Source organism: Hemitrygon akajei, chromosome 3, assembly GCF_048418815.1.
Source record: "Hemitrygon akajei chromosome 3, sHemAka1.3, whole genome shotgun sequence".
Taxonomy (NCBI): Eukaryota; Metazoa; Chordata; class Chondrichthyes; order Myliobatiformes; family Dasyatidae; genus Hemitrygon; species Hemitrygon akajei.
The window spans coordinates 55,135,599-55,160,072 of NC_133126.1; the positions used below are offsets into that span (position 1 = coordinate 55,135,599).

Consider the following 24,474-nt stretch of genomic DNA (forward strand, 5'->3'; position numbering starts at 1 on the left):
CATTCCTGGATTCATCGCGGAGTTGCGAGGGTAGATTGTCTTCCTCGGATGGATGTGATGCAGTCGGGCCTCTCTGAGACTCCTCGTGAAGTGGGACGTTATCAAATAAGTATGAAGAGGGAGAACGAGTCTTCCATTCTATTTGAGATTGGACATAGTCGCTTGTGCGTTCCAATCTGATCTTTTCTGAAGTAGATCTTCCGTCAACCCGATCATGCCATTCTTCAGCATCTTCTCTTAACTCTGCTTCCACCCTGGCGGCTGCTGCTTCAAATTCTAGCTTCAGCACTTCTAACTTTGCCTCTACCCTTTTTCTTTCCAACTCGTTTTCTGCTTTTCTCCTCTTGTTTTCAGCTTCTCTGGCAGCCTCTTCCTTCTGGTTTTCGGCTTCTCTGGCAGCTGCTTCCATTTTTACTTCTACTTCTTGTTTGGCAAAGCGTGCTCGCACATTGGCGAGTTCTGCTTTAGCTCTTGCTTGGGTGGCCTTACTTGATGCCCTACTGCCCCTGTCGCAGGCTGGCAACAACTTTGGCAACGACTTGATGCTGGACCGAGTTGCTATTGCTGCACTTGAAACACCTGATAATGCCGCTTTTTCACTGTAACGTTCTCGCCCGGGTGTAACGAACCTGAATTAAACGTCGAGTTAAACCGGAGTCAATGAAAACAAGGTTGCAGTAAGATTAACCATTTACTGTTCACTCTTCACATTAACGTATGGTGAAAACTGTTGACAAAACAATACAAGATTGGTACAGTGTTTGTTTCCTTCTAGGTATCACATTTACATCGTGAATACTTGCAAAGGTAAAACTACAATAACTACATTACATTAAAGTGCAGCATACAGTCAGAATCTACCTGCTCCATTGACTGCTTTAAATACACTTCAACACAAACTATCCCGACTCTTTAACTAACGAAAACATAAACCTTATCGACCGTCGTTACTTTTAACAGAATCAGCGTTAACATTTTAACTCAACATATCGATTATCTAATGACTTACAGCGTTGCTTTCACTGTGTTTTTGGTGCGTAGAGAAAACTTAACTAGCGCTGTGGCGCCACATGTGAGCGACCCCCACCCTTGCGTTTATCCCAAACCGGTATTTTCCCACAAGACGCGGTGAACCCGGATGTGACGTCATCGCAGCCGCGATATATTACAGACAAATGAATTTACTTAAACAATCCAAACTTTAACTAAAAAATGCTAACAAATTACTAAGCGAAAATATTATAAACTAAATAACTGCCATAAAGGCAGCACATGGCCATTGCATTAAAAAATTGATTTACGATGCATAGTGGAAGAAAATAGGAACTGCAAATTCAAAGCAGTGAGAAATAATTGCAAAACATATTCAAATCTATGTAAGGATACAAATAAAATTATTTTTTCAAACAAATGTCTGACAATTTCAGAGGTTGCATTAGTAGTCAAACTGGTTAATACTTATTGCTTTTTCACCTTTCAATGAGATGGATAGCCTTGGTGCAATGATATCAGCTTCTCAACATCAGGCTGAATGTCACTGGGGAGTTTCAGTAACTTTCAGTCTGTTTCATTGCTTTGAAAGAAGTTGGGCGGCTGCACTGAAACTCCACTCTATTAAATATGTTATTGGAAAGGCAACGCAGAGCATCTTGATCTTTTTCCACTGTGCAGGATAGCATTCAAAGATTTACTTCTGCAACCAAAAGTCTTGATATGATTTTTTTTGAACCTCTGTTTCAGTTCAAAGTCATTTTATTGTGAGGTAAGTTCTTTCTCCAACCTTCCTGTTAATTCCTCATTATATATGTTCAGGAATGAATTTATTACCCAGTCTGCCAATTGGATTAAGAGAAGATCCTGAAATCTCTCAAAATGTCTTTATGCAGGTGGGTGTAGTGTACTTTAAGGTTGTGATCTTGTATTATTTCTTTCTCTTGCAACTTAGAGGTGCTTGGGAATTGGAGAAGGTCATGACGGCCAATGTTGCACTTCAATAGGGTTGACTTGGACAGAAATGTAAAGATGATTGATTTGACTTTGATAAGATTCACAACATGTCCTTATAATTGAAGAATGAGCACATTAAACTTTCTGAATAATTCTGAGAAATACACAATGCCATATCTAATATTCTTAAATTGATTGCTGAATGGAACATTTGAGTCTTCATAGTATTTTATCCCTGTTTCAAAAAGTGCACAGAGACATCTCAGGCAGTGCCCTTTTGAGAGCCATCTGACTTCTGTGTGCTACAGCAAGTGTTCAAACTGTTTTTCATTCTCAATACAAAGTTCTTGAAATAGTCGAGACTTGAGAGCATGGGGCTTGATTTTAGTTACTGCTATGATAACGGTATTCAATGATTTGTGCAGCCGATCAGTGAAGTTCTTTGTGACAAGATGTCGTCTGTGAATTAAACAGCGAATGGTAAGTATGTTAGGTACAGCTTTTTTTCAAGAAAGTAAATACCCCACAGTAGTGTCCGGGTGTCCCATCTGTTGCAGAAGAAAGAATGTTGGTGAGAGGAATGGTGAGAAGAATCATTAGGATGGAAAAGATGAAACATGAAAGCAAGCTAGTAAACAACGTCAAGGTAAATAGAAACTAAAAGCTTTTTCAAGTATATAAAAATAAAAGAGAGATGAGAGTGGATTTAGGACCACTAGAAAATGAAGTTGGAGAAATAATAATGGGGGACAAGCAGACAGCAGATGAATTAAGTGAGTATTTTGCATAAGTTGCTTAAAAAGCTGGAAGACCTAAAGGTACGTAGGTCCACCCTGACCAGACGCACTGCACCCTATTGTTCTCAAAGAGGTAGCAGTAGAGATTGTGGAAGCATCAGTAATGATCCTTCAAGAATCATTGTGTGGTTCCAAGGACTGGAAAATTACAAATATCACTTCATTCTTTAAGAAAGGAGTGATGCAGCAGAAAGGAAATTGTAGGCCAGTTAGCCTGACCTCAGTGGTTGGGAAGACTTTGGAGTCTTGTTAAGGATGAGTTTACTTGGTGACACAGGGCATGATAGGACAAAATCAGCTTGGTTTCCTTAAAGGAAAATTATGTTGGAATTCTTTGTGGAGATTACAAGAAGGATAGGTAAAGGGGATAGATAGATAGATAGATAGATACTTTATTCATCCCCAAGGGGAAATTCAATGTTCCTCCAGTATGATATCACATAAACACAAGACAGACCAAGACTAACTGACCAAAAAACCACATAATTATAACATACAGTTACAACAGTGCAAAGCAATACCATAATTTGATAAGAGCAGACCATGGGCACGGTAAAAAAAAGTCTCAAAGTCCCAGATAGCCCATCGTCTCACGCAGATGGCAGAAGGAAGAAACCTCCAACGTGGCAAAACCTCCCGATGCAGCCTCTGGAAGCACCCGAGCACAGCCAACTGTGAGTCCGTCCGAAAACTTCCGACAACTTCGTGCCTCCGACCAGCCCTCCGACACCGAGCACCGAGCACCATCTCTGCCGAGTGCTTCAACCCCGGCTCCGGCCACCAAGCAACAGGCAAAGCCGAGGATTCGGGGCCTTCCTCTCTGGAGATCTCTCCGATCGCTCAGTAGCAGCGTCAGCAGCACAGGCATGTCAGAAGTTTCGCCAGATGTTCCTCCGTGCTTCACACATCCGTCTCAATCAGATGTAGTATATCTGGATTTTCAAAAGGCCTTTGACAAGGTGCCATACATGAGGCTGCTTACCAAGTTAAGAGCCCATGGTATTACAGGAGAGTTACAAGCATTGGCTGATTGGTAGGAGGCAGCGAGTGGGAATAAAAGGATCCTTTTCTGGTTGGCTGCCAGCGACTAAAGGTGTTCAACAGGGGTTGGTGTTGGAACCACTTCTTTTCATGCTGTATATGAATGATTTAGATGATGGAATAGTTGGCTTTGTTGCAAAGTTTGCAGATGATGGCTACACGGAGCTTAGAAAAATAGAGAGCTATGGGTAAAGCCTAGGTAGTTCTAAGGTAGGAACATGCTCGGCATAGCTTTGTGGGTCGAAGAGCCTGTATTGTGCTGTATGTTTTCTATGTTTCTATGTTTCTGTGCAATGAAGATTGGTGGAGTGTTAGTGTTGAGGAAAGAGGAAGGCTGCGGAAGGACTTAGACAGATTAGAAGAATGGGCAAGAAAGTAGCAAATGAAATATAATGTTGGAAAATGCACTATCATGCACTTTGGTAGAAGAAATAAATGTGCATAATATTTTCTAAATGGGGAGAAAATCCAAAAATCTGAGATACAAAGGGACTTGGGAGTCTTTGTGCAGAACACTCCAAATGTTAACTTACAGGTTGAGTTAGTGGTGAGGAAGGCAAATGTAATGTTAGTATTCATTTTAAGAGGTCCAGAACATAAGAGCAGGGATGTGAATGCTGAGGCTTTATAAGGCACTAATGAGGTCTCACCTTCAGTATTGTGAACAGTTTTGGGCTTCTTATCTAAGAAACAATATGCTGACATTGGAGAGGGTTCAGAGGAGGTTCACAAGGATGATTCCAGGAATGAAAGGGTTATCATATGAGGGATGTTTGATGGCTCTGGGCCAGTACTTGCTGGAATTCAGAAGGATGGGGGAGGGGGGATCTCATTGAGACACTTCGAATGCTAAAAGGCTTAGATAGAATATATGTGGAAAGGATGTTTCCCATGGTGTGGGAATCTAGGACAAAAGGGCACAGCTTCAAGATAGAGGAGGGTCCATTTAAAAGAGAGATGCGGAGAAATTTCTTTAGCTGGAGGGCGATGAATTTGTAGAATTTGTTACCACAGGCAGCTGTGGAGGCCAGGTTGTTGAGTGTAATTAAGCTGGAGATTGATAGGTTCTTGACTGGCCATGGCTCAAAGGTTACAGGGAGAAGTCCGAGGAGTGGGGCTGAGGGGGGATAAAAGGATTAGCTATGATTGAATGGTGGAGAAGACTCGATGGGCCAAATGGCCTAATTCTGCTCCTATATCTTATAGTCTTAAGGTTTCTTTTTGAAAAATTGCTCAGCAACCCAAAATATTGACTCCCTCTTCATATCTGTTTCTAGTCTCCTTGCAAATGACAACTCTTGAATCATGTTTTCATCTGTTATGAAGCAAAGATTTGTCGCCTGGCAAAATTGACTCATCCAACTGCAGAGCAAATTCTGTTTTCTTAAGTATGTTGCACAATGTGTCTTCCACATTCTCAGACATATCATTTATTCGTCTTTGAACAGTACTATCACTGAATGGAATTGCTGTAATTATTTGGTCTGGTGACTTTTGCAAAACCATACTCAGAACCTCCCTTGCTGCTGGCAGAATCAGTTCTTCTGCAATTATATGGGGTCTTCCAGATTTAGCACTAAGCACTTAACTGTTGTAAGAGCCTATGAACTATCACTGTTTTGTTGTGAAGTGCTGGCAAACATATTTTGAAGTGTTTTCCATTTCTGAAAGTTTCCACAAAGTGACTGAAAATAATCCAAATTCTTTTTTGCACTATTGGAATGTGGTCACTTCAAATGTTCAAGAAGCCTAGACATTTTCATTGCCCCATTTGAAAAAGAGCTTTTTCACACAACCGATACATTGGCTGCTGTTGCTTTCTTGGTGCTAGAATAGATCCATATTTTTGATAATCCACATAATGCTGTCTACACTTTTTAGATTGGTCTGTTTCTGTCATTTATGTTATAGATTAATGACCACTGTTAACGGCCTATTGTTTAAGTCCAACCTCAAATGCTGCAATCAATAAAGGGGAAAGTTATGATGTTATCATAACTCAGGCAAAAACTGACTCTCTGCCTCAAGGTACATAAAGTGAGGCAGCGATATCTCATTTGGACTGTGGACTAGGGAAATGCGGCCAAGGTCATTCAAAAGAGCAGATACTGAAATTTACCCCAATGAACACCATACCCTAAGTCACAGGACTTGTGTCGCTATGGGAATAGTACTAGCTAACACTCTACTACTGTAGTGAATGGTAATAATGCACAGGTCAGGCCCAAAATAACATCATTTCCTCTGTCCAGATTTCTCATGATATGTCAAATAAAGAAGTGTCACATTGCTTTTCAATAACTTTGAACAAAGTCTCAGAGACCAGTGGGTTAGCAATTGGTGAGGTAGTTATGTGATTATTGTAACTAATTATGAGGCATTGAGGATCAAATGCATATAATAAGTAACTCATTTCTTAATTTAAGACTGTAATCTCTTGCTACCTCCGCTTGCTATCAAACACCCCCATACCCTTTATCGTCACCTTAGAAACTCCCCAGGTGGTTGGGTAAGGCAACTACCATGTTACATGACCTGTTAATGTACAACTCAGTTCTGCATACAGTTGGGAAGTATGCAACACCTCAAAATAAATTCATGAGGTGAAAGCCACTGAAGAGCAAATTCTGCATGTTTATGAGGATATTTTAAACATGAAATACACTGAATATTTGAATGAAATTCTGGAGGCTGTAGTGGTATGAAAAATGGAATTGTGCAGAAATAGTTATCTACTTTAATGTGAAAGTTATCCCTTTCCTTTGTATGGATAAGATGGGACTAGATGAACAACCCTCCCCTTTCCTATTTTATGATATTATTTGAATTGCACATAATTGTATAATTCCAAGAAACCTCAATAGGGCTTAATGAATCTTACTATCATTCGCAGGAAAGTATACATATCGGTTCACTGACTCAAGGGAGAGTTGTTGCGCCACAGTATCCTGTTACAAGAGCAGGATGGGATTGTATAGGTTTCCAATAAGAATATTTGTGAAAAGTAACAAAGCAGTCCTGGAGGCAAGTTTCTAAATGTAAAGTATTCTGTATTGTAAACAAAGTACTTTTTGAATGTTCCCTTTAAATAACTGACCAGAATCCAATTTTCTAACAAACATTGTCATGTTAAATGTTTACAAATCTGGATTAAGTAACTATACAGGTTATCACAAAGCATAAGAAGTTTCTAAACACCTTCCATGAGATTCTGTGGGATTGGATAAGCCTCAAATTTGCTAGTCTTAAACAAGGTATCTTTTTATTGTTCTTCCATTGCTAATTTATAAACTTTTTTTTGACAATGTTGAAAGTTCTGTCTTTGTCCGTTATATATAGTTCTGGTCATTTCAGAATGGGGTTTTGTCTGTAGTTGGAGTTGATAATAAAAACTTCTTGTTTGAGTGAATAAACTTCAACTATTACCTACCACAGCTGAGACATTACCAAGATCATGTTTTTGTTTTGTAAAATTGGGTAGTGTAGTAGAAAGTGATGAATAATAGAGAAACCTTATGTCCTAACTGGAACTGGCCTGTAGTTTTCAATGTGAATACCCTTAGGTTACAGTTTAGAAAGTAATACGCAATGAGAACATTTGGTGGAGTTTGCGTAGAAATGTCCTTTGAATAGATAATTAAATCACTAGATTCAATTGCATTGCATGTAATCTCTATGACCCCAAATTGTCATTAACAGCAGTCATGTAACAATTTATTTTCTTTAGACTTTTAAAATTCCTTAAATAATCTTTATTCATTAAAATATATCCAGGAAGTACAAACAGTAACAGTTTTCTTAACTTATACAGCATTGTTCAGACTATGCATTCACAGTTGTGAAGTCTACACATTGGTAGGGTTATCAATTTAATACACCTTAAGAACATAGCACCAATACTAGTAAGATGACCTCTGAACCATACACTTGTCAAAAGTATGTGGGACTGGACATTGAGGGGCCAAGACGGTTCTACAAGCAGCTTGATGCAGCCACGCACAAAGGTGGCTACTTGGAGGAGGGCAACACTGATATGATCCACCATTCTTTCTCCAGCCACTTGAGCGTCGCGACCCATGTTGATCCTCAGATGAAAGAAAAAATGGCTGCTGCGACACACGCGCGGTATACAGGAACACAGGGAGCAGTATTTAAGACTGCTTGCACGTTTGAAATAAGTTTAGTAAAAATCCTGTTAGTAGCGCGAACCAACGTAGATCACCGAGTCATGGTTTAAAGTTGCAGTGCCTATCACCAGCAAAATAACGAGCGATCGCTTGTTGAGTTCTCGGGACAAATTGTTTGATCTGGTAAAACATAGGAGAAATTGACTGATCATTTTTTTTTATGAATGCCTTACATTTCTGTGAGAACATCACCTTTGGGTTGCAGTCAGTAGGAATAAGAACACTTGGCAGAAGCATATAACGTAGAGGGGCAGATCGTTTCTTCTTTGAAGTAGCTGCCAAGGTCACCAATTTTGTAGGTGTGTTCAACCCAGATTCATAAAATATGTAACTTCAGTGTATTCATAATGAGCTCCTAAACAGACGGTATGAAAACCACACTAGCCTTCGTCCCAACTCAACGCGTTGGCGACGTCATGTGAAAGGGCACATGGTTCACCCGTCAAGTTTGCACTGTAGCCGGTTAAAAACAGAGGTCGCTGTTTATTTTATTTGTTTCTTGTCACGAAGTGAAAATAAATGATAGAAATTATTTCTTCGATATTATGGCGTGACGCATCTTAACCATCGCACAGACAATGACATTGTTAGATGTCGTGATTTCTTTCTGTGGCAACTAAGAAAAATGCTATTGAATTGAGTTGCATTGACTTTCAATTCAATTGTAATTGAATTGAATTGTAATATACACTGTACATCCTTCACATACAGGAGGAGCAAAAATATTTATGTCACGTCTCTGTCTAAATGTGCAATCCGCAATTCATTGTAATTTATAATAAATAGTATGTACAACACAACAGGTTAGTCAATATAACATTAAAGTACAGTTGTTTCAACATGAGTTAATCAGTCTGATGGCCTGGTGGAAGAAGCTGCCCCGGAGCCTTCTGGTCCTGGCTTTTATGCTGCGGTACCTGGATGGTAGCAGAACGGTTTGTGGTTAGGGTGACTTGGGTCCCCAATTATCCTTCGAGCCCTTTTTACACATCTGTCTTTGTAAATGTCCTGAGTAGTGGGAAGTTCACATCTACAGATGCGCTGGGCTGTCCACACCACTCTCTGCATTATGACTTTGACTGAATACACGAACATGTGTAAAGATTTATGACAGACTTGGCTGGGGAAAAATAATTACACATACAAGGAGACCTGCCTGGCTCCATTGTCTTTGTTATCCAGCAAAATGTCCATTATTGGGATTGTTGTATATAGTCGAAATGAACATTTCCGCTACGGGTACTCAGTAGAACAACTGGAGTTGTCCCAAATACCACAATTGTTGGGCTTTATTGTAAATTATAATGGAACAGTTAAAAAAATGAATTTGGAGGGGATGAGGCTTGGTCGTATCCTCACTCTGGAAAGGAACCTCTCATAAGCTTTCAACTCAAGTTCATTCTTTAACTTCACTTCATCGTCAAAACTTTCGCGCATTCCACCGATTAATATTTTGGATAAGATTGTCAGTTGGTGAAACTACTGTACATTTCCCCAGTATCTGGGGTTGGGTGGATGTTATCTCTCTTAATCTTCATGTCAACTTCAAACCGCTTGAAGTTTGGAAAGAATTGACATCACAGTTTGACATCGAGTTCTCAGCTTCTTTATCGCGAACAGTCTGCTGTGAACATCCTGCCCGGCTGATTATCTTCTCTTTCGTATCGCCGATGTGTTTTCTTAAAGAGATGACATGTTATTTATCAAGACGGCTGCAATACCATCTAAAATCAGACTCGGGCGTCAGTTGTTGGTTGCACTCAGGAAGCTGTGGTGCACACTTGGCGACTGGGAGAGCAACTGCTCATATTAATATTGATTAGGCGAAATTACAGGATGATGCAACAAGGGGATTGCAACGCAAAGAAATGCTGTGTAGTTTGAACTATAAGGCCCATGGTTACTTATCTTTCAAAAACTAAAATACTGCACGTGCTGGCTGCTTCTGTGGGGAGATTGGGAGTTAACTTAGGGAAAGACGTGACAAGTATTAAGATGCAGAGGAAGCGGGGAGGAAAGAGGAAAAAGTGGTTTGGGATAGACTGAAGGACAGATGGGAACCTTCTCCCCCATGAGTTTTATCTTGTTCAATGAAAGTGAACAAGATAAACTTCGTGAGCCAGAAGAGTGGACCTTCTCCTAGAACAGAGGTGCCAATGCTTTTAAGATTATCCAGAAGAACAAGTTCCGCTATAATGTAAAAAAAGATGCCCCATTCTTATTTGAAACAAGATAAAATCTGCGGATGCTGGAAAATCCAAACAACACACACAAACTCAGCAGGCCAGCCAGCACCTATGGAAAAGAGAAGACAGTTGATGTTTCGGGCCCAGACCCTTCATCATTCCCATCGTTTCTTTGACTCTTTGAGTCCCGCTTTCTTGCGCCTGCCAAGTTTGACCCTTAATATTTCTTTCTTATTCTGATTAAAGGTCATTTCTCTGAAGCTTTAACTCCGACCCTCTCTCCGCAGATGCTGCTCGGCCTGCCGAGTATTTTTTTGTGCTTTGTACCTGACATTTACCTGAATAAGATCTCGATCCGGAACCGGCGAAGATCACCCGCGACTCTGCCTACAGACTCACGCCGTTATGCGTCGTCAACTAATCCACTGAGTTCAAGCAATAGTTTATATTTTACCGTGCGCTTTTAGTTTCATTTACCCGCGCCTCCGTCTAAATGCGCAAATGCATTCCCAATCTGCTATTATCGAATAACACAGGTCTGATTGTGAAAATTGTCAGTTATCGAAAATGGATTTTAAAAGTGTCCACCCCCGGGGTTTCATATGTTTTTTTAAATTATGAAGATAGGAACATTCTTATTTAAACGAAGAATTGCTGTTTATGCAATGTTCTGTTTTTAAATGTTGAATACCGATCGGGACTCCCCACCCCCCACACTCCAAACAGGAGGTTCCCCTTTAACAAAGGTGGTGTCCCGGTGCTGTTTGATGTGGCCGCTCTGTTCTGCTATAGTTCATCACAGTTTGATTAGGATTAGAGCGGTGCTTGTGCCGGGGCGGCAGGACGTAACTTGCGGGCTCACGTACAAGACGCGCCTGGGTGCTTCTGTATTTGAGTCAAGGGGAGAGGGACAGTGGAGCTGTCAACTGCCGAGGCTGCCGCAACGTTTTTGAGGAAGGAGTGTAGTTTGTGGTCTTCATCTCATTAACCCCGATCTGTCATCCCGGGAAAACACCCCGGCGGAGGGGATTAAAAATAGCTCTTCCAATATCCGAACAAAAGGAGAACACTGCGGGAAGCCAGTGTTAGCAACTGAAGCAGAGCCTTTTTATTATGCTAAAACAGACGTCCGCTCTTTTAACGATGCCTGTTAACGGGATTCGGCACCCGATAAAACTGGAAGGGGAGACCCGAAACCGGGAGAAAGCGGAGGCTGAGAGCGATCGGTGCCGGACCCGAGACAGGTTCGAGGCTACCTTGGCTGGACTAGGAGAGCTGGATTTGCTGAAGCACAGACAGGAGTACTTGGTTCGGGGTGCAATGGAATTACTGAAAGCTTCAGAGGACACTGCAGCTCTCAAAGGCGAAAGGAGAAAGGGATCTCAAGGGGAACTTTATTTGACCCCTGAGGAAAAGCAATTAGAAGATAACATTATCATGTTAAGGAAACAATTGGTGAGACATTAAAACGAACTGCTTCTAAAATAAAGATGTATTATTAGCGTGATACGCTTGATAATTGCAGCTGTATAATGACATTAACTGTAAATCTTCCCGAATATCATCCTACATTTTAATTAGCCAATTCAGCGTCATACTTTGCAACGTGGCTTGTAAAATAATACTAGAGTCCGTTATAGCAAAACCGAATCGAAGAATCTGAGAGACACGGGTCTATTCAAAAATGTAATTCTCTCGTATAGATCTTTAATGATTTCCGCGTTTGCTTTGAGTGACCTTCGTGCCATGTTAATTACTGATTTACGTACAGCTGAATTTCATGATTTTGCTGAACAAGCAAACGAAAAAGTGAAGGGTTTATTGGGAGCATAAACTTTTTTTTTTGGCCCCTTGACTTTTCCGGCTCGGGATTGCAGCTGTGCGTTTGTGTGTCTTTTTTTTTAAAAAAAAGTGGGGCGAAGTAGATCAGTTTCCATTTGTACAGAGTAACAATCGGACTGGACTGTTCAATATTGCTGTGGAAGGCGTGTGTGTGATAGAGGGAGCTGGTCGTTAATGGCAAATGCAGCTGGGGCATTTACAGCGAGTTCGATTAGTCTTTTGAAATGGCAGAGAAGGAGTCGTGGCTTTTTGTAAAAAAAAATGCAATAAATTGGCTTCCTACGAATGAAATAACAGCATAATACTAATCTCCTCGGAGGAGGAGGTCCAGCTGTACATTTTAAACCCCTTTGGCTGGTTGTAGTAGACATAGTGACTTAAATGAACTTTACAAGCGGACCGCGGCTCTCCGGCAGAGCGGGAGGCTGGAACCTGCTTATGTTACCGATCAGCTGACCGAGATGAAGCAGACCTTGCCTCTTTCTGTGCAGTGTCGCTGCATCGTTTAATGGAACAATAGAACGGACCGTAGCTTGACAAAATTGTACATCTGATTATACTCCTGTCCCCAGTTACGGATCTTGACTGTTGGAAATTATACTGGACGTAACTGGGTTAGCTCTTCTAGGATTATTTAGTCCTAAATTTCTGTATCTATATATACACAGAGGTGTGGGGGGTGGGGGAATGACCCGCACTCTGGAGCAGTAGTTCTAGGGTATATTCTACTCCATTCCGTAGGCATTTGGAAAAGGTGTTCTGTCAACGCCTATTTTTTAAAGGCATTAATTCGACCATGCTTGACAATGGAGGAAAAGGCTTAGAAACTGTGTGTCAATTGCTAATAATTCATGGGTTTATCAATGACATTGAACTTTCTGCCACGCCGGATCTACAGACGATCGAATTCATTGCGGGCACTGGCGTTGCTCGTTTCTTTAAGATAGCTTTTTGAAAATAAAAGTCCACATTGTAATCGTGTGAGTGTGTGTAGATGGCAAGTTGCCAATAATGAAGTCTGTTTCCCCCTTTCAGGAATTTCATCTTCTGCTTTTGAACCGAGTAGCTAACAGTATTTTTATTTTACTTCGTGGCTGTAATATTCTATGAATAACTGACTGCATTCAATAATTCTCTGGAGGGAGCCGGGATATTTAACCAGTTTTCTATATTTTAGCAACCTGTATTCATGTATTCCAGAATTTTAAAGACACAATATATGCTGCAAATATAACTTCATTGATTTAACCGAGGAGTGAAAAAGTTCACAATTAATTCCTTTTATAAATCAGCAATGTATGCTGCCATTTGCAGGAAACACACCTGAGATTTCATGATGTGACTATGATAGTGGAATGTTAAACATCAGTTAAAGGGCAGAATTAATAGCTTTCTTAGCATTCACTAAGTCTGAATTCGTTATTTCTGCGATTGATTAAAATGTGTTGCTGCTCGATCTTTACAGAACTGTTTGAGAAGGAGAGATGCTGGCCTCATAAATCAGCTCCAGGAGCTGGATCGACAGATCAGTGACCTTCAGTTGGATGTGGAGAAGGGTCCAAATGACAACCTAGAAACAGACAGCAGACCCAGTTCAGGTCAGTCTGCTTGTGGTAGACATCTGGATATGCACATCAAAGGATGATTCATAGGAGTAGGGACACTTACACTGTTGGACTACCAAATATCCTCTGCAGTTATTAAATCTACTTCCTTCTCCATTCGATCATGTTGTTTTAAAACCTTGACAATTAGAATCTGATTACAAGCTTGGCACTGCAGTAGTTTCAGAAATTTTGTATTGTCGCTTCTTTCCTCTGTGCTCACGGACTTCAAAATGAAAAACTTCAGTTAATACTCTCCATTTCACCAAGTTGTGAGCATGTGAATATAGGTGATAGTCCTACAATTACCTTAGCAAAATAGTTTGTGTTAAGTAATAAAATTGGGCAACACAAACAATTTGACTGCCAACTATTTCCCATGAACATTACTGACATCCTTCACATACCAGAATATCCCAGAAAGAATTACATCTGATGGTTATTCTCTGTTGCTGTATACACAAATGTAACAAGGCTATATCCCACAAAGCAGTCAAGAGCTAACAACAAATGGTTGATCTAGTTTGGCATTGAGTGCACAGGACACCAAGAAAATGCTTTGATTTTCAAATTGTCTTCCATTACAATGCACCATGAAGTCACTGACAAATGTCTGGAAGAAGGGTCTTGGCCCAAAACGTTGACTGTTCATTCATTTCCATGGATGCTGACTGACCTGCTGAGTTCCTCCAGCATTTTGTGTGTTTTGCTATCTCATCTAAAAGGCCACTTCCAAAACTGCAGTACTGACGTATTGCAGATTCACCATTCTACATTATGTGCTCAAGTCTGGGACAGGGCTTGAACTCATGACCTTCTGATTTGGAGACCACCCTAAATTACATTTTTTTTCCTTTGTCCCTCTAGTTTTGGCAGGGTATTCCACTTTTTTAAAAAAGCTGTGCTGCTTTGGGTTTCCCAGTGGCTTAGTAGGTAAGTGTACCATCCTCTGTGTCAGTAACCCACCTAGCGATTATGCATCTGGAAGGTGCATTTAACCCTTGGTCTGTGTTCATTAAATATGTCCAATAAGTGGCAGCAAATTTAGAGTTTCAAGCAGCTCTGATAATCCTAATCACTATCACTCATACTGATGTCAAGCAAGGACCATATTGGAAATAGCTTATAATTGACACATGTACCAAAGTGCAGTGAAAAGTCATCTTCCATACTATTCGAACAGATCAAACCATTACATGGTGCATTGAAGTAGAATAGGGCATAGTGCATTGAAGTAGAACAAGGTTAAATGATAACAGACTGGAGAATGAAGTGCGACAGCTTAAGAGGAAGTGCATGATCATAACAAGGTAGATTATGAGGTCAAGAATCTGTCTTAATGAACTAGGGATCCATTCAATGTTCTTATAGAAGTGGGGTAGAAGATGTCGTTGAGCCCAGTGATATGTGCTTTCAGGCTTTTGTATATCTTGCCTGATGGGGTGGGGGGTGGGGTGTTGGTAGAAGAGAGGATGTGCGGGGTGGATGGACTCTTTGATTATACCATCTGCTGAAGTAAGGAGTAGTATAGACAGTCCATGGAGGGGTGATCTATTTCCATGATGTCCTGAGCTGTGTACACAACCTTCTGAAGTTTCTTGTGGTCGCAGGAATACCAAGCATCTGGATTAGGTGCTTTGATACAATTGGTAAGGGCTGATGAGAGCATGCCAGATTTCTTTAGTTACCCAAATAAGTAGAGACATTCTTGGCTGTGCCATATTTGATACTTAAATATTGGAAGTCAATATTTGAGCTGCAGGAAAAAATAAAAAAAAACATTAGCTTTGTTGGTCGCATGTACATTGAAACATACAGTGAAATATGTCAAATAAAATCAGCTGGGGGCTGCCCGCAAGTGTTGCCATGCTTCAGGTGCCAACATAGCATGCCCACAATTTACTAACCCTAACTGTACGTTGTTGGAACGTGGGAGGAAACCAGAGCGCCCAGAGGAAACACGCGGTCACAGGGAGTACAGACAATCTCCTTACAGCAGTGGGAATTGAACCCTGATTGGCTGTCACTGGTGCTATAAAGTAATTGCACGAACGCTATATGACTGTGCTGCCGTGCTGAACAGCTTGTGCGCTAATAATTGGGTGGGGGTGGAATAGAAAAATTGAGATAATGAAGTAATACCAAAAATACTAAGCACATATATTTTGAATATTGCTGACTATCTTTGGTTTGCTTTAATGTTAAATCTTAAGCAATCAACAATTTCGTTTGAAATACTGTAAAGTAAGCAATGTATGGTTTCCTTTAAGGAAGGTAAATGTGTGAAAATCTCAAGTTATATGGGATGTATACCAAATATCATTAAGGTATTTGATTAGTAAGAAGACCTTTAACTAATGCACATATCTGCTCTACCACTTCTTTTTGTTTCACCCTATTTGAATTATAATGTTTTCATTTATAGGAAAGAACCCAATTTCATAGCCAAAATAATACAAAAGTAAAATCATTAACCTGATCTCACCACTACTGCCCTATACTTCAGAATTTCTAATTGCCTTAAAAGGTGATTGTTCTTCCATGTGCCAATAAAACTCTGTTTCAAATACTTCTAATTTTCTCTTTTCTTTATTAATATATTTTTACAATGATGTTCCTTTGCTGCTGATGTCTTCAACTGTGTTATAAAGCCTTTACATTTTTGCTTGCCTTTTAAGTACTTGTTTATTAGAAATGTATTTTTTGTCATAAAACTTCTGATAGAAATTATCCAAACATTTTAAAGTTACACCCAAAATAGAGTCCAACTTATTGCAGCTTTAACTGAAACGTGCTTTTCTAAAAAAAATTAATGCTGTTTTGTCACTTGAACTAAATTTTCTTTTCAAGTGTTTCAGTACCCTAATCAAATATGATGATCTAATATTCTCTCACACTACACCATATACTGTGTCTATATTTTTGCAATATCTAGTTTATTGAAAAATTGAGTAACTTCTCTAACAAATTTATGTGAACTTGGTATATAGAAAATTCATTTTGCTCTTTGATTTTGACAGGTTTTTACGAAATGAGTGATGGAGCATCTGGGTCACTTTCAAACTCCTCTAATTCTGTTTTCAGTGAGTGTTTATCCAGTTGTCATTCCAGCACCTGCTTCTGTAACCCACTGGATGCACCACTGAACATTACAGATGGCCGCCCTAAGTCAACAGGTAAGAGACATGTAAATGATTGTTATGACTGAAATTTGTCAATAATCTTGTCATCTGACTTGCAGTTAATATGGAGTTGGGTATCTTCTTGCTAATGCGGTGATGCTTGCATCAGATGCTGACCAGCAAAAAAATGCAAAATTGTATGAATTAACTTTTTAGTTTATAACATTACAGTTGTGGTGGGAAGAACAGAGATGATTTCTTTGCATTTTTTCCCCTAAAATGCATCATCCGATTGCATTTTTGCAACTAAAGTACAGAGAGGCCACACCTTGAGGTTTTTATTGATAGCTGAATACTTTATCAAGGAAGATGGGTATTTGGGTTTATCTTGTCCATCTCTTGACTGGGGTCCACTTATGAAGAAGCTTACAAATTGGGATTTTGATATAACATGGATGTACATGATTAAGCCAATCCCCTCTGTGCTAGCTTGTGATTTAAAAAAAAAACATATTTTATGTATGTATAGTGGATTCCAGTTAACTGGGATGCATTGGAACCAATACATTTTGACCCAATTGAATGGTTACTCCAATTAGCCAAAGTTTCATGGAAATAGTTAAAAAGGTATAAAAAAGACAAACTACCCATTAACCAAGTAACAAATTAAGCATTTAAGTAAAATACAGAATAAATTAGAACATCACCAAAACTACTACAGTACTATAAAACAGTGTATTAGTTCCAAATAGTTATCAATGGAGGAAATTCATTCAATGTACGTTGCAGTGTATGGGATGTCCAGGGAGGGGTAACACCTCTGGTGAAGGGGTTTGTCATGTCCATTCTGGGGCAGTTCACTTGCTTTTGGTCCCTACTGGACACTCAGCTCTCACCTGTGGCACCAAGTAACTGTCAGCGGCCGCACTCCAGTACACTGCTTCGACAGGTGGGGTAAACCAGGTGAAGGTGGCTGGCGGGCCTCATACCCTGGTGAAACACGGACATGCCTGTCCTAGCATGTGAATTCAGCTCCAGCGGGCTAGGCAGATAAGACCAACAGTGAGATCCAACTGCCAGGAAGATGGTTCCTCAACACTTCTTGGGGAGCGAAGGACACGGCAAGGCGTAGAGGAGTTATGGTCATCCACTACAATCGAGGAAGACCCCAGTTTGTGATGACTACTCATACCATTGGGCCTGGAATTTTGAAATTGAGCAATCAGAACTGTCCTAGTGTAATCGCTTTTCCACTTTAAAAGTATGTAGTTATTCCAGTTCCAATGCAGCACAAAAAACATAATATATAGAACACAATAATAACAAAAAATCCACGATAAATGTAAACACGTAAGATAGCACATGCACATAGATTGTATGTCCAGAGTGACACTGGGTACAAGAGTGTCTGTACATAAGATGACTCTGACAGGGAATGATAAAGTAGTGGTGGTTTGGGATGTGGAGGGGTGGGTTACTGGGTGGAGGTGTTGATCAGCCTTACTGCTTGGGGAAAGTAATTGTTTTTAAGTCTGGTGGCATGGATGCTACACAGCCTCCTCCCTGATAGGACTGGGACAAACAGTTCATGAGCAGGGTGGGTGGGATCCTTTATGATGTTACTGGCCCTTTTCTGGCACCTTTCTGTATATATGTCCTTGATGGTGGCTTGCCTGGTGCTGGTGATGCGATGGGCAGTTCTGACTACCTATTTTCGAGCCTTCCTGTCCACTGCAGTGCGGTTTCCATACCAAGCAGTGAAGGAGCTTGTTAGGGTGCACTATAATGCACATCTGAATGACGTGAGGACAGATATGCATAGACAAGCAGATATTAAAGTCGTGCTTTATAATTTGGTTTGTTTTTTTAAAATGGTGTAAAACTTAACATTCTAACAATTACACTTTAGGAGGCAAAAGGATATAATTTCAGTGTTGCTTCAGAGTTTGGTTTGAAGTCTTTGAACTGGAGTACTTCAATGGCCCTGATACTGCCATTCTGATGAGCAATGTTCATTTTTACAATATGAAGACATAATTCAGCATTTATTTGTATATTTCATACTGTTGTATGCTAACAGTGGATCATGATTTAGCTGATCAAACTCAGATAAAATTCTCTTATTACTGTATTATTTGCTGTGACTCTACAGCCATAGCTGTGCCACCTTCGATTTCATTAGTAATGACCGTGATTTTGAGTTAAGCAATTTCAATGTTCCTAGTCCCATACCAGAGAAATAAACATAAAACTGTAGGCTGGTGCTTTGGTTTAGAACCAAGGCTATGCTACAGTATAGGTGGTACTGTTTCTGAAATGAGTTGAGTTGATCTATTTACCCTTTGGAGATGGATATAAATATGATTTTGAATAACAGAATTTATCTCCAGTGTCAAGCCAATGATTTATTCTTCAATGTTACTTGGAGAAATGGCTGTCCTTTAGCGAACACATTTTTCTAGCCATTTTCAATACCTAAGCTTCAGCATTACTTCAGCAAATGCTTCTGAGCAGAATGTTCACTTCTAAACAGCCAATTTGTAAAAGAAAATTGGAAGTCAACAAGAAATATAATTTATAAACTACCCTTTTAATACAATAGTAAACCCAAAAGTGTTGCATAAAAGCGTCAAATACAATTCGTAAACATGAGGAAGTGTGCAGATGCTGGAAATCCAAATCAACACACACAAAATGCTGGAGGAGCTCAACAGGCCAGGCAGCATCGATGGAAATGAATGAACAGTTAACGTTTGTGACTGAGACACTTCTTCAGGACTGAAAAGGGGAAGACTCCACCAAGCCTCTCACCTCATCTAACCTGTCTGTCTCCTCCTCTGGGGTGAATTCCTCCTTCCCTTTCTCCTATGGTCCACTCTCCTCTCCTAACAGATTATCTCCAGCCTACCTGGCTTCACCTATCACCCAGCTATCCTGTTTCCCCACCCCCACCCCCCACTTTTTTTATTCTGGCATCTTTTCTTTTTCTTCCTACTCCTGAAGAAGTATCTCTGCCTGATATGTCAACTGTTTATTCATTTCCATTGATGTTGCCTGACCTGCTGAGCTCTTCCAGCATTTTGTGCATGTTGTTCAACTAGAATTTGACGGTTGCATATTCTGATGACTGACTTCAAGCTTTATCAGGGAGCTAAGTGTTGAGGGACCTCTTAAAGCAAGGTAGAGCAAATGAGATTCTGGTATTTCCAAATGTTATGGAAATCAGGTGAAAGCATGGCTATAAATACGACAAGACTGAAATATTGATGTAAATAAAGTGAGACCTTTTAATGCCTGTTTTTTTTTATTTGCAGAGGATTTCATTGGCTGGAGAGATTATGGAGAGGAACTTTTTGAGTGCCAATATACTGGTGTTGTTCGACGTTCGTTCTCTGCACCCTATTCTAGTTCCATTGATGTGGTCACTGATATTCATCCCAAGTATCAATGTGACTTGGTTTCTAAAAATGGTAATGATGTGTATCGATATCCAAGCCCTCTACATGCAGTTGCCGTACAGAGTCCAATATTTTTTCACCCTGCAACAGGGAGCGTTAAAGAGGAAGAGGAGAAGCCTCAGTGTGGTGCGGGCACTTCCTCAGTGGCATCAGGATATGAACCTGTAAAAATTGACTCTGCTGCTCCAGCCTCCCAGAACAGTCCTTGCCCAGTGGTTCACCCTTCAACAATGAAAAGACTGGATAATTATATACTTGGCCTCGTTCAGAAGAAAATCCAACCCCTTAGACCAAATAAGCCAAGGACCAGCCTAAATACAGATCCATTGAAAGGAATCTTGAGGCAAGGTAGTATCTGTGTCAAACAGACAATTGTACCCAATAACACCGATTTGAAAATGTCTAAAAATGTTCACACCCATCCTCCTGCATCTAATGGGTCTGAATGCAATGTAGCATCCCCACAAAGGCAATTTCCAGGCAATGAAAATAAGCAGAACCAGAAAAACATGCAAGAATCTAAAATAGAATCTATAAATACCCAAATAACTGTTGTTCCATCTACTGTTAATGAATTTCAGCTGAGTAGCTTGCCTAAAAAAAAGGCCAATGTGTTGACCAATGGGCTAACTAAATGTCCTGTGACTGTAGATTACCAAGAAGGGAATGGTGAATGTGGCTCTTGTACACCTAAAGATAATGCACATCAGCATTTCTCAGGACATGAAGAAAAGGTCATGCAACCTCTTAAGGTGGCGATTCCCAAAAGGTCGCAAAGACCACCAATGGCTTCCTTTCCCATGGAAGAAAGAGCACCGCTAGATGCAAGGAGTGAAGCATCCTCTGTACAGAGTTTAGAAGATGATGGGCAATTAGTGAATAGCCAATTCATTCCAGCTGAGCAACAAGTGACAAAATCTCACAAAGGTTCCAAAAATGTAAAGATCAGCAAATTTAAGAGCTCCACATTGAAGTCCAGGCCCCACTGTGACAGAACTCTTCAATCAAATGTTCAGACCTTGAAACAAAAAACGAAAGTTACTCCAAAAAGATGCCACTTTTCTGATGACATTGATCACGGGAAACGAAATGTGAGGAGGCCCTCGTCCAGAACAAAGAAGGCCTTCCACACCATATCTGAGAACAGCGTTCTCGGAAGACAGACTGGGACCAAATCTACTAGGTGCAGCGGACTTGGAAGGGAAGCTGTCCTGGTGAAGCCCAGGTACAAACAAAGGATTGATTACCGGAAATGGAGGTCCTCGGCTGAGGTTTCTCGTGAAGAAGCAATGAAACGCTTCAGAAGGCACAACAGAAAGGAGGTGCTGTGTCGTGTGCCTGGTGTGTACAGGCAGAACAATGGTGTTTGTGCTCTACGGGGAAGTGATTCGGAGTACTCTGCTGAGTGTGAGTCTTTGTTTCACTCCACTGTGGCAGACACTAGTGAGGATGAGCACAGCAATTACACCACCAATTGCTTTGGAGATAGTGAGTCCAGTTTGAGCGATGTAGATATTGTAGGAGAAACTACTTCATCCAGTGACTCAGATGAAAACAGTGCATTAGTCTGGTCACAATTTACCCAGTCTCGGCCTGCACAAAAATCAGCTGCAGAGTTAAAGAAGTCTCCACCGAAGGCCTTTGTCAAAATCAAAGCATCGCACAATCTAAAGAGAAAGATTCTACGTTTCAGATCAGGTTCACTAAAATTAATGACAACTGTATAAGGGAATCTGACATTTATATTGAACTCCATGTGATGCAGGATCTTACTTTGAATTGTACACTTAAGGATTTAAAGAACCATTTGTCAGAAATAAGCATGTAGGTTTTAAACTGTCAGTATTCTGTGCATGATATTATTGTTCAATATTGGCTCTAAATTGTACACTGCTGTTTGTATATAGTACCTGTACATTAATACAAGTTGTTTCATGCTTTAATAAATTGTTTTATCTTGAATCTTTAAACTGTTTTGAAATTTGCTTCATTTTGTTCTTTTACATTGTGCAATATAGGTCCTCCCCAGGTTACAGCAGGATAATTTTTCCCTGAGAACTGTTTATAACCTGGACTGTTTGCAAGTTAGAAAAGAGGTTGCAAAGTGAGTTTCCACATGGCAAAAGATACCTGCAGCTCTGATACCAGTTTTTATGTAAATACCTTACTGAAAATGGGTTTTCGTGAACTGGGGAAGACCTGTAATTTGAGATGGTTGGTATTAATTAAAATGCAGCCTTACACTCTAAGTATTGTTTGAGGAAAAACAGTTTATGTACAAGGGTAGGAAAGATGACCAAAATTTGTCTCTGCTGCCAATGCAACATTCCTGAGATTAAAATAATCAGTGAGTAAGTAATTAAAAGAGCTATAGAACAAACTAGGGAATCTAAATGTCAACGTTTACATTTATCGTGGCTCACCCTGCTGTTCTGACAATGAACCATGGAATATTACAGTGTTTGATAGAAGTACCTACGTTCAGGAGGGGCGTACACATTGGTTTGATACATTTAGTTTGCATGCCTGATCTTTCATTACATTATATAACTCATTTGTTTTTTGTAAGGTTGTGTTTCATTTGTGTATTCTAGATTGTCTTTGATATTTGCACCATAAAGTGTGGTGTTGTATTGATGGCTTTAGTTGGGGCAAATGCAATAGAGAAATTTAGCCTGTTGACAAATACTTTTAGCACTCCAATATGTTAGAATACACTTGGATCCCCCCTTCTGATCCGTGTTTTTCCCTCCCTTCTAATTATGAAGCTGGTTATGGATTAATGACAAACTAAGCTTGGCCAACTTTTATTTATTAAGCCAGAATGAAGAAGTATTTTCAAGAGGTGAGGGGAAATGTCTGGACACGTTAAGAATTTGATTTAGTAAAATATTTTACGGGTGTATTTTTTAAAAAGTATCATGTGGAGGTACTGTGCGTATTTTTTTATTACGCAGAGAAGACAGCAAGAACAGGCCTTCCAACCCAGTGAGACAACATCACCCAATTACATTTTCTGACCAATTAACCTACTAACCCACATGTGGGAGAAACACAGAGAACTCAGACTAGCAGAATTGAGCCCGGGTTGCTGGTGCTATAATAAGATTACATTAACTGCTGCACTACCATGCTGCCCAACAAACTCTCTCATTAACACGGGAATAGAGAAAGTCATATAATCCCTCGAGTCTGTTCTGTCATTTAAATAAAACTGTTCCGTCTCATCTTCATGGTTCTGTGCTTTTCCCATGTTCCCTGATGCTCTGTCAATCACATTGGGTATTTTTTTTCTGCCTGTCTTTAGAGAGAACTATAATTTTTATCGTTGGATTACATGTACGTGTTCTGATTCCATTTGCTTTATGTTAAATATGTACTAATACTAAGAGTATTTATTACCTTAATCTCATGCAATATTGCAAAGGGGCTGGATTATCCTCTTTAGTCCTTTCCTGAAATAAGGTTGAACAATAGGAGAGAATAAGTTGAAATGGGGATAGTGGAACTAATTCTACTTTACTACTTCTGCTTCCCTTTCCTCTGTTCCTGCTGATGCACCATCAATAACTCACGCTGAGACTTAGGAAGCGAGATATCGGCTTTTATTGACTGGAAGAATAAACAGCACTACATCCTGGGGAAAATGAGGGAGAGCAGCAGCCCACAGTCGCCTTTATACAGGGGTCTGTGGGAGGAGCCACAGGAGCAGTCAGCAGGGTCTGTGGGAGGAGCCACAGGAGCAGTCAGACAGGTATATCTAGTTCACCACACCTGCCAAGGTTTCTGCCGGTAGTGTTTTCACCTTGGGACAAGCGCAAATACTGGCAGGGGAGCATGAAAGATAGAGCAAGCAGGGGGAGCAGAACCTGAGCATGGTTACACCCACTGCCCCTTGGTTATTTGCCTCCAGTATTCTTGTTACCACTGGATTTTTTTAGCCATCAATGTTAAGTGGCAGTGTCTTTTAAGTAGTTCCTGTAATGGACCAAGTCTGTACTTGCACCTTGATCTAAATTCTGTCTTGTGTCCTGATCCTTGAGAACCAGACTCTGCTCAGCAAACCAACCAGCAACATTCCTCCCTGGTCAAGCCAGTTGCAATCGCAAACAGTTCCACCGCCTTTGGATCTACCATCATCACTGTTATACTGTAGATAACAGGTGGGAATTGGGAATGTAAGAACATGCACACATTTTATGACAGCCTTAATTCCAAAAATACCATACCTTATCTGGTTGAAATACTTCGCTATCTATTCATTTTTAATAAAACATTAAAGGATTTTAT

The 24,474-nt window shown here is 40.2% G+C and overlaps 1 protein-coding gene across 2 annotated transcripts; it reads left to right on the forward strand.

Moving 5' to 3' along the window:
• The first annotated feature begins 11,027 nt into the window (after positions 1-11,027).
• Positions 11,028-22,154, forward strand: dact1 (dishevelled-binding antagonist of beta-catenin 1). 2 transcript variants are annotated; one of them, XM_073039943.1, is made up of 4 exons: positions 11,028-11,613; positions 13,466-13,598; positions 16,625-16,780; positions 20,041-22,154. In XM_073039943.1, exons 1-4 carry the CDS (start codon positions 11,272-11,274, stop codon positions 21,909-21,911), a joined length of 2,502 nt encoding a protein of 833 aa, XP_072896044.1. In that variant the 5' UTR covers positions 11,028-11,271; the 3' UTR covers positions 21,912-22,154. The 2 variants fall into 2 exon arrangements, with proteins under 2 accessions (XP_072896044.1, XP_072896045.1); XM_073039944.1 differs by lacking the exon at positions 11,028-11,613 and adding an exon at positions 12,472-12,614.
• The last annotated feature ends 2,320 nt before the right edge of the window (positions 22,155-24,474 follow it).

Excerpts from the sequence above, each read along its gene's own strand:
- dact1 (XM_073039943.1), top strand. The coding sequence starts at position 11,272 with ATGCTAAAACAGACGTCCGCTCTTTTAACGATGCCTGTTAACGGGATT. Across the intron at positions 13,599-16,624 it reads AGACAGCAGACCCAGTTCAG|GTTTTTACGAAATGAGTGAT; the intron begins GTCAGTCTGCTT and ends TGATTTTGACAG. Across the intron at positions 16,781-20,040 it reads TGGCCGCCCTAAGTCAACAG|AGGATTTCATTGGCTGGAGA; the intron begins GTAAGAGACATG and ends TTTTATTTGCAG.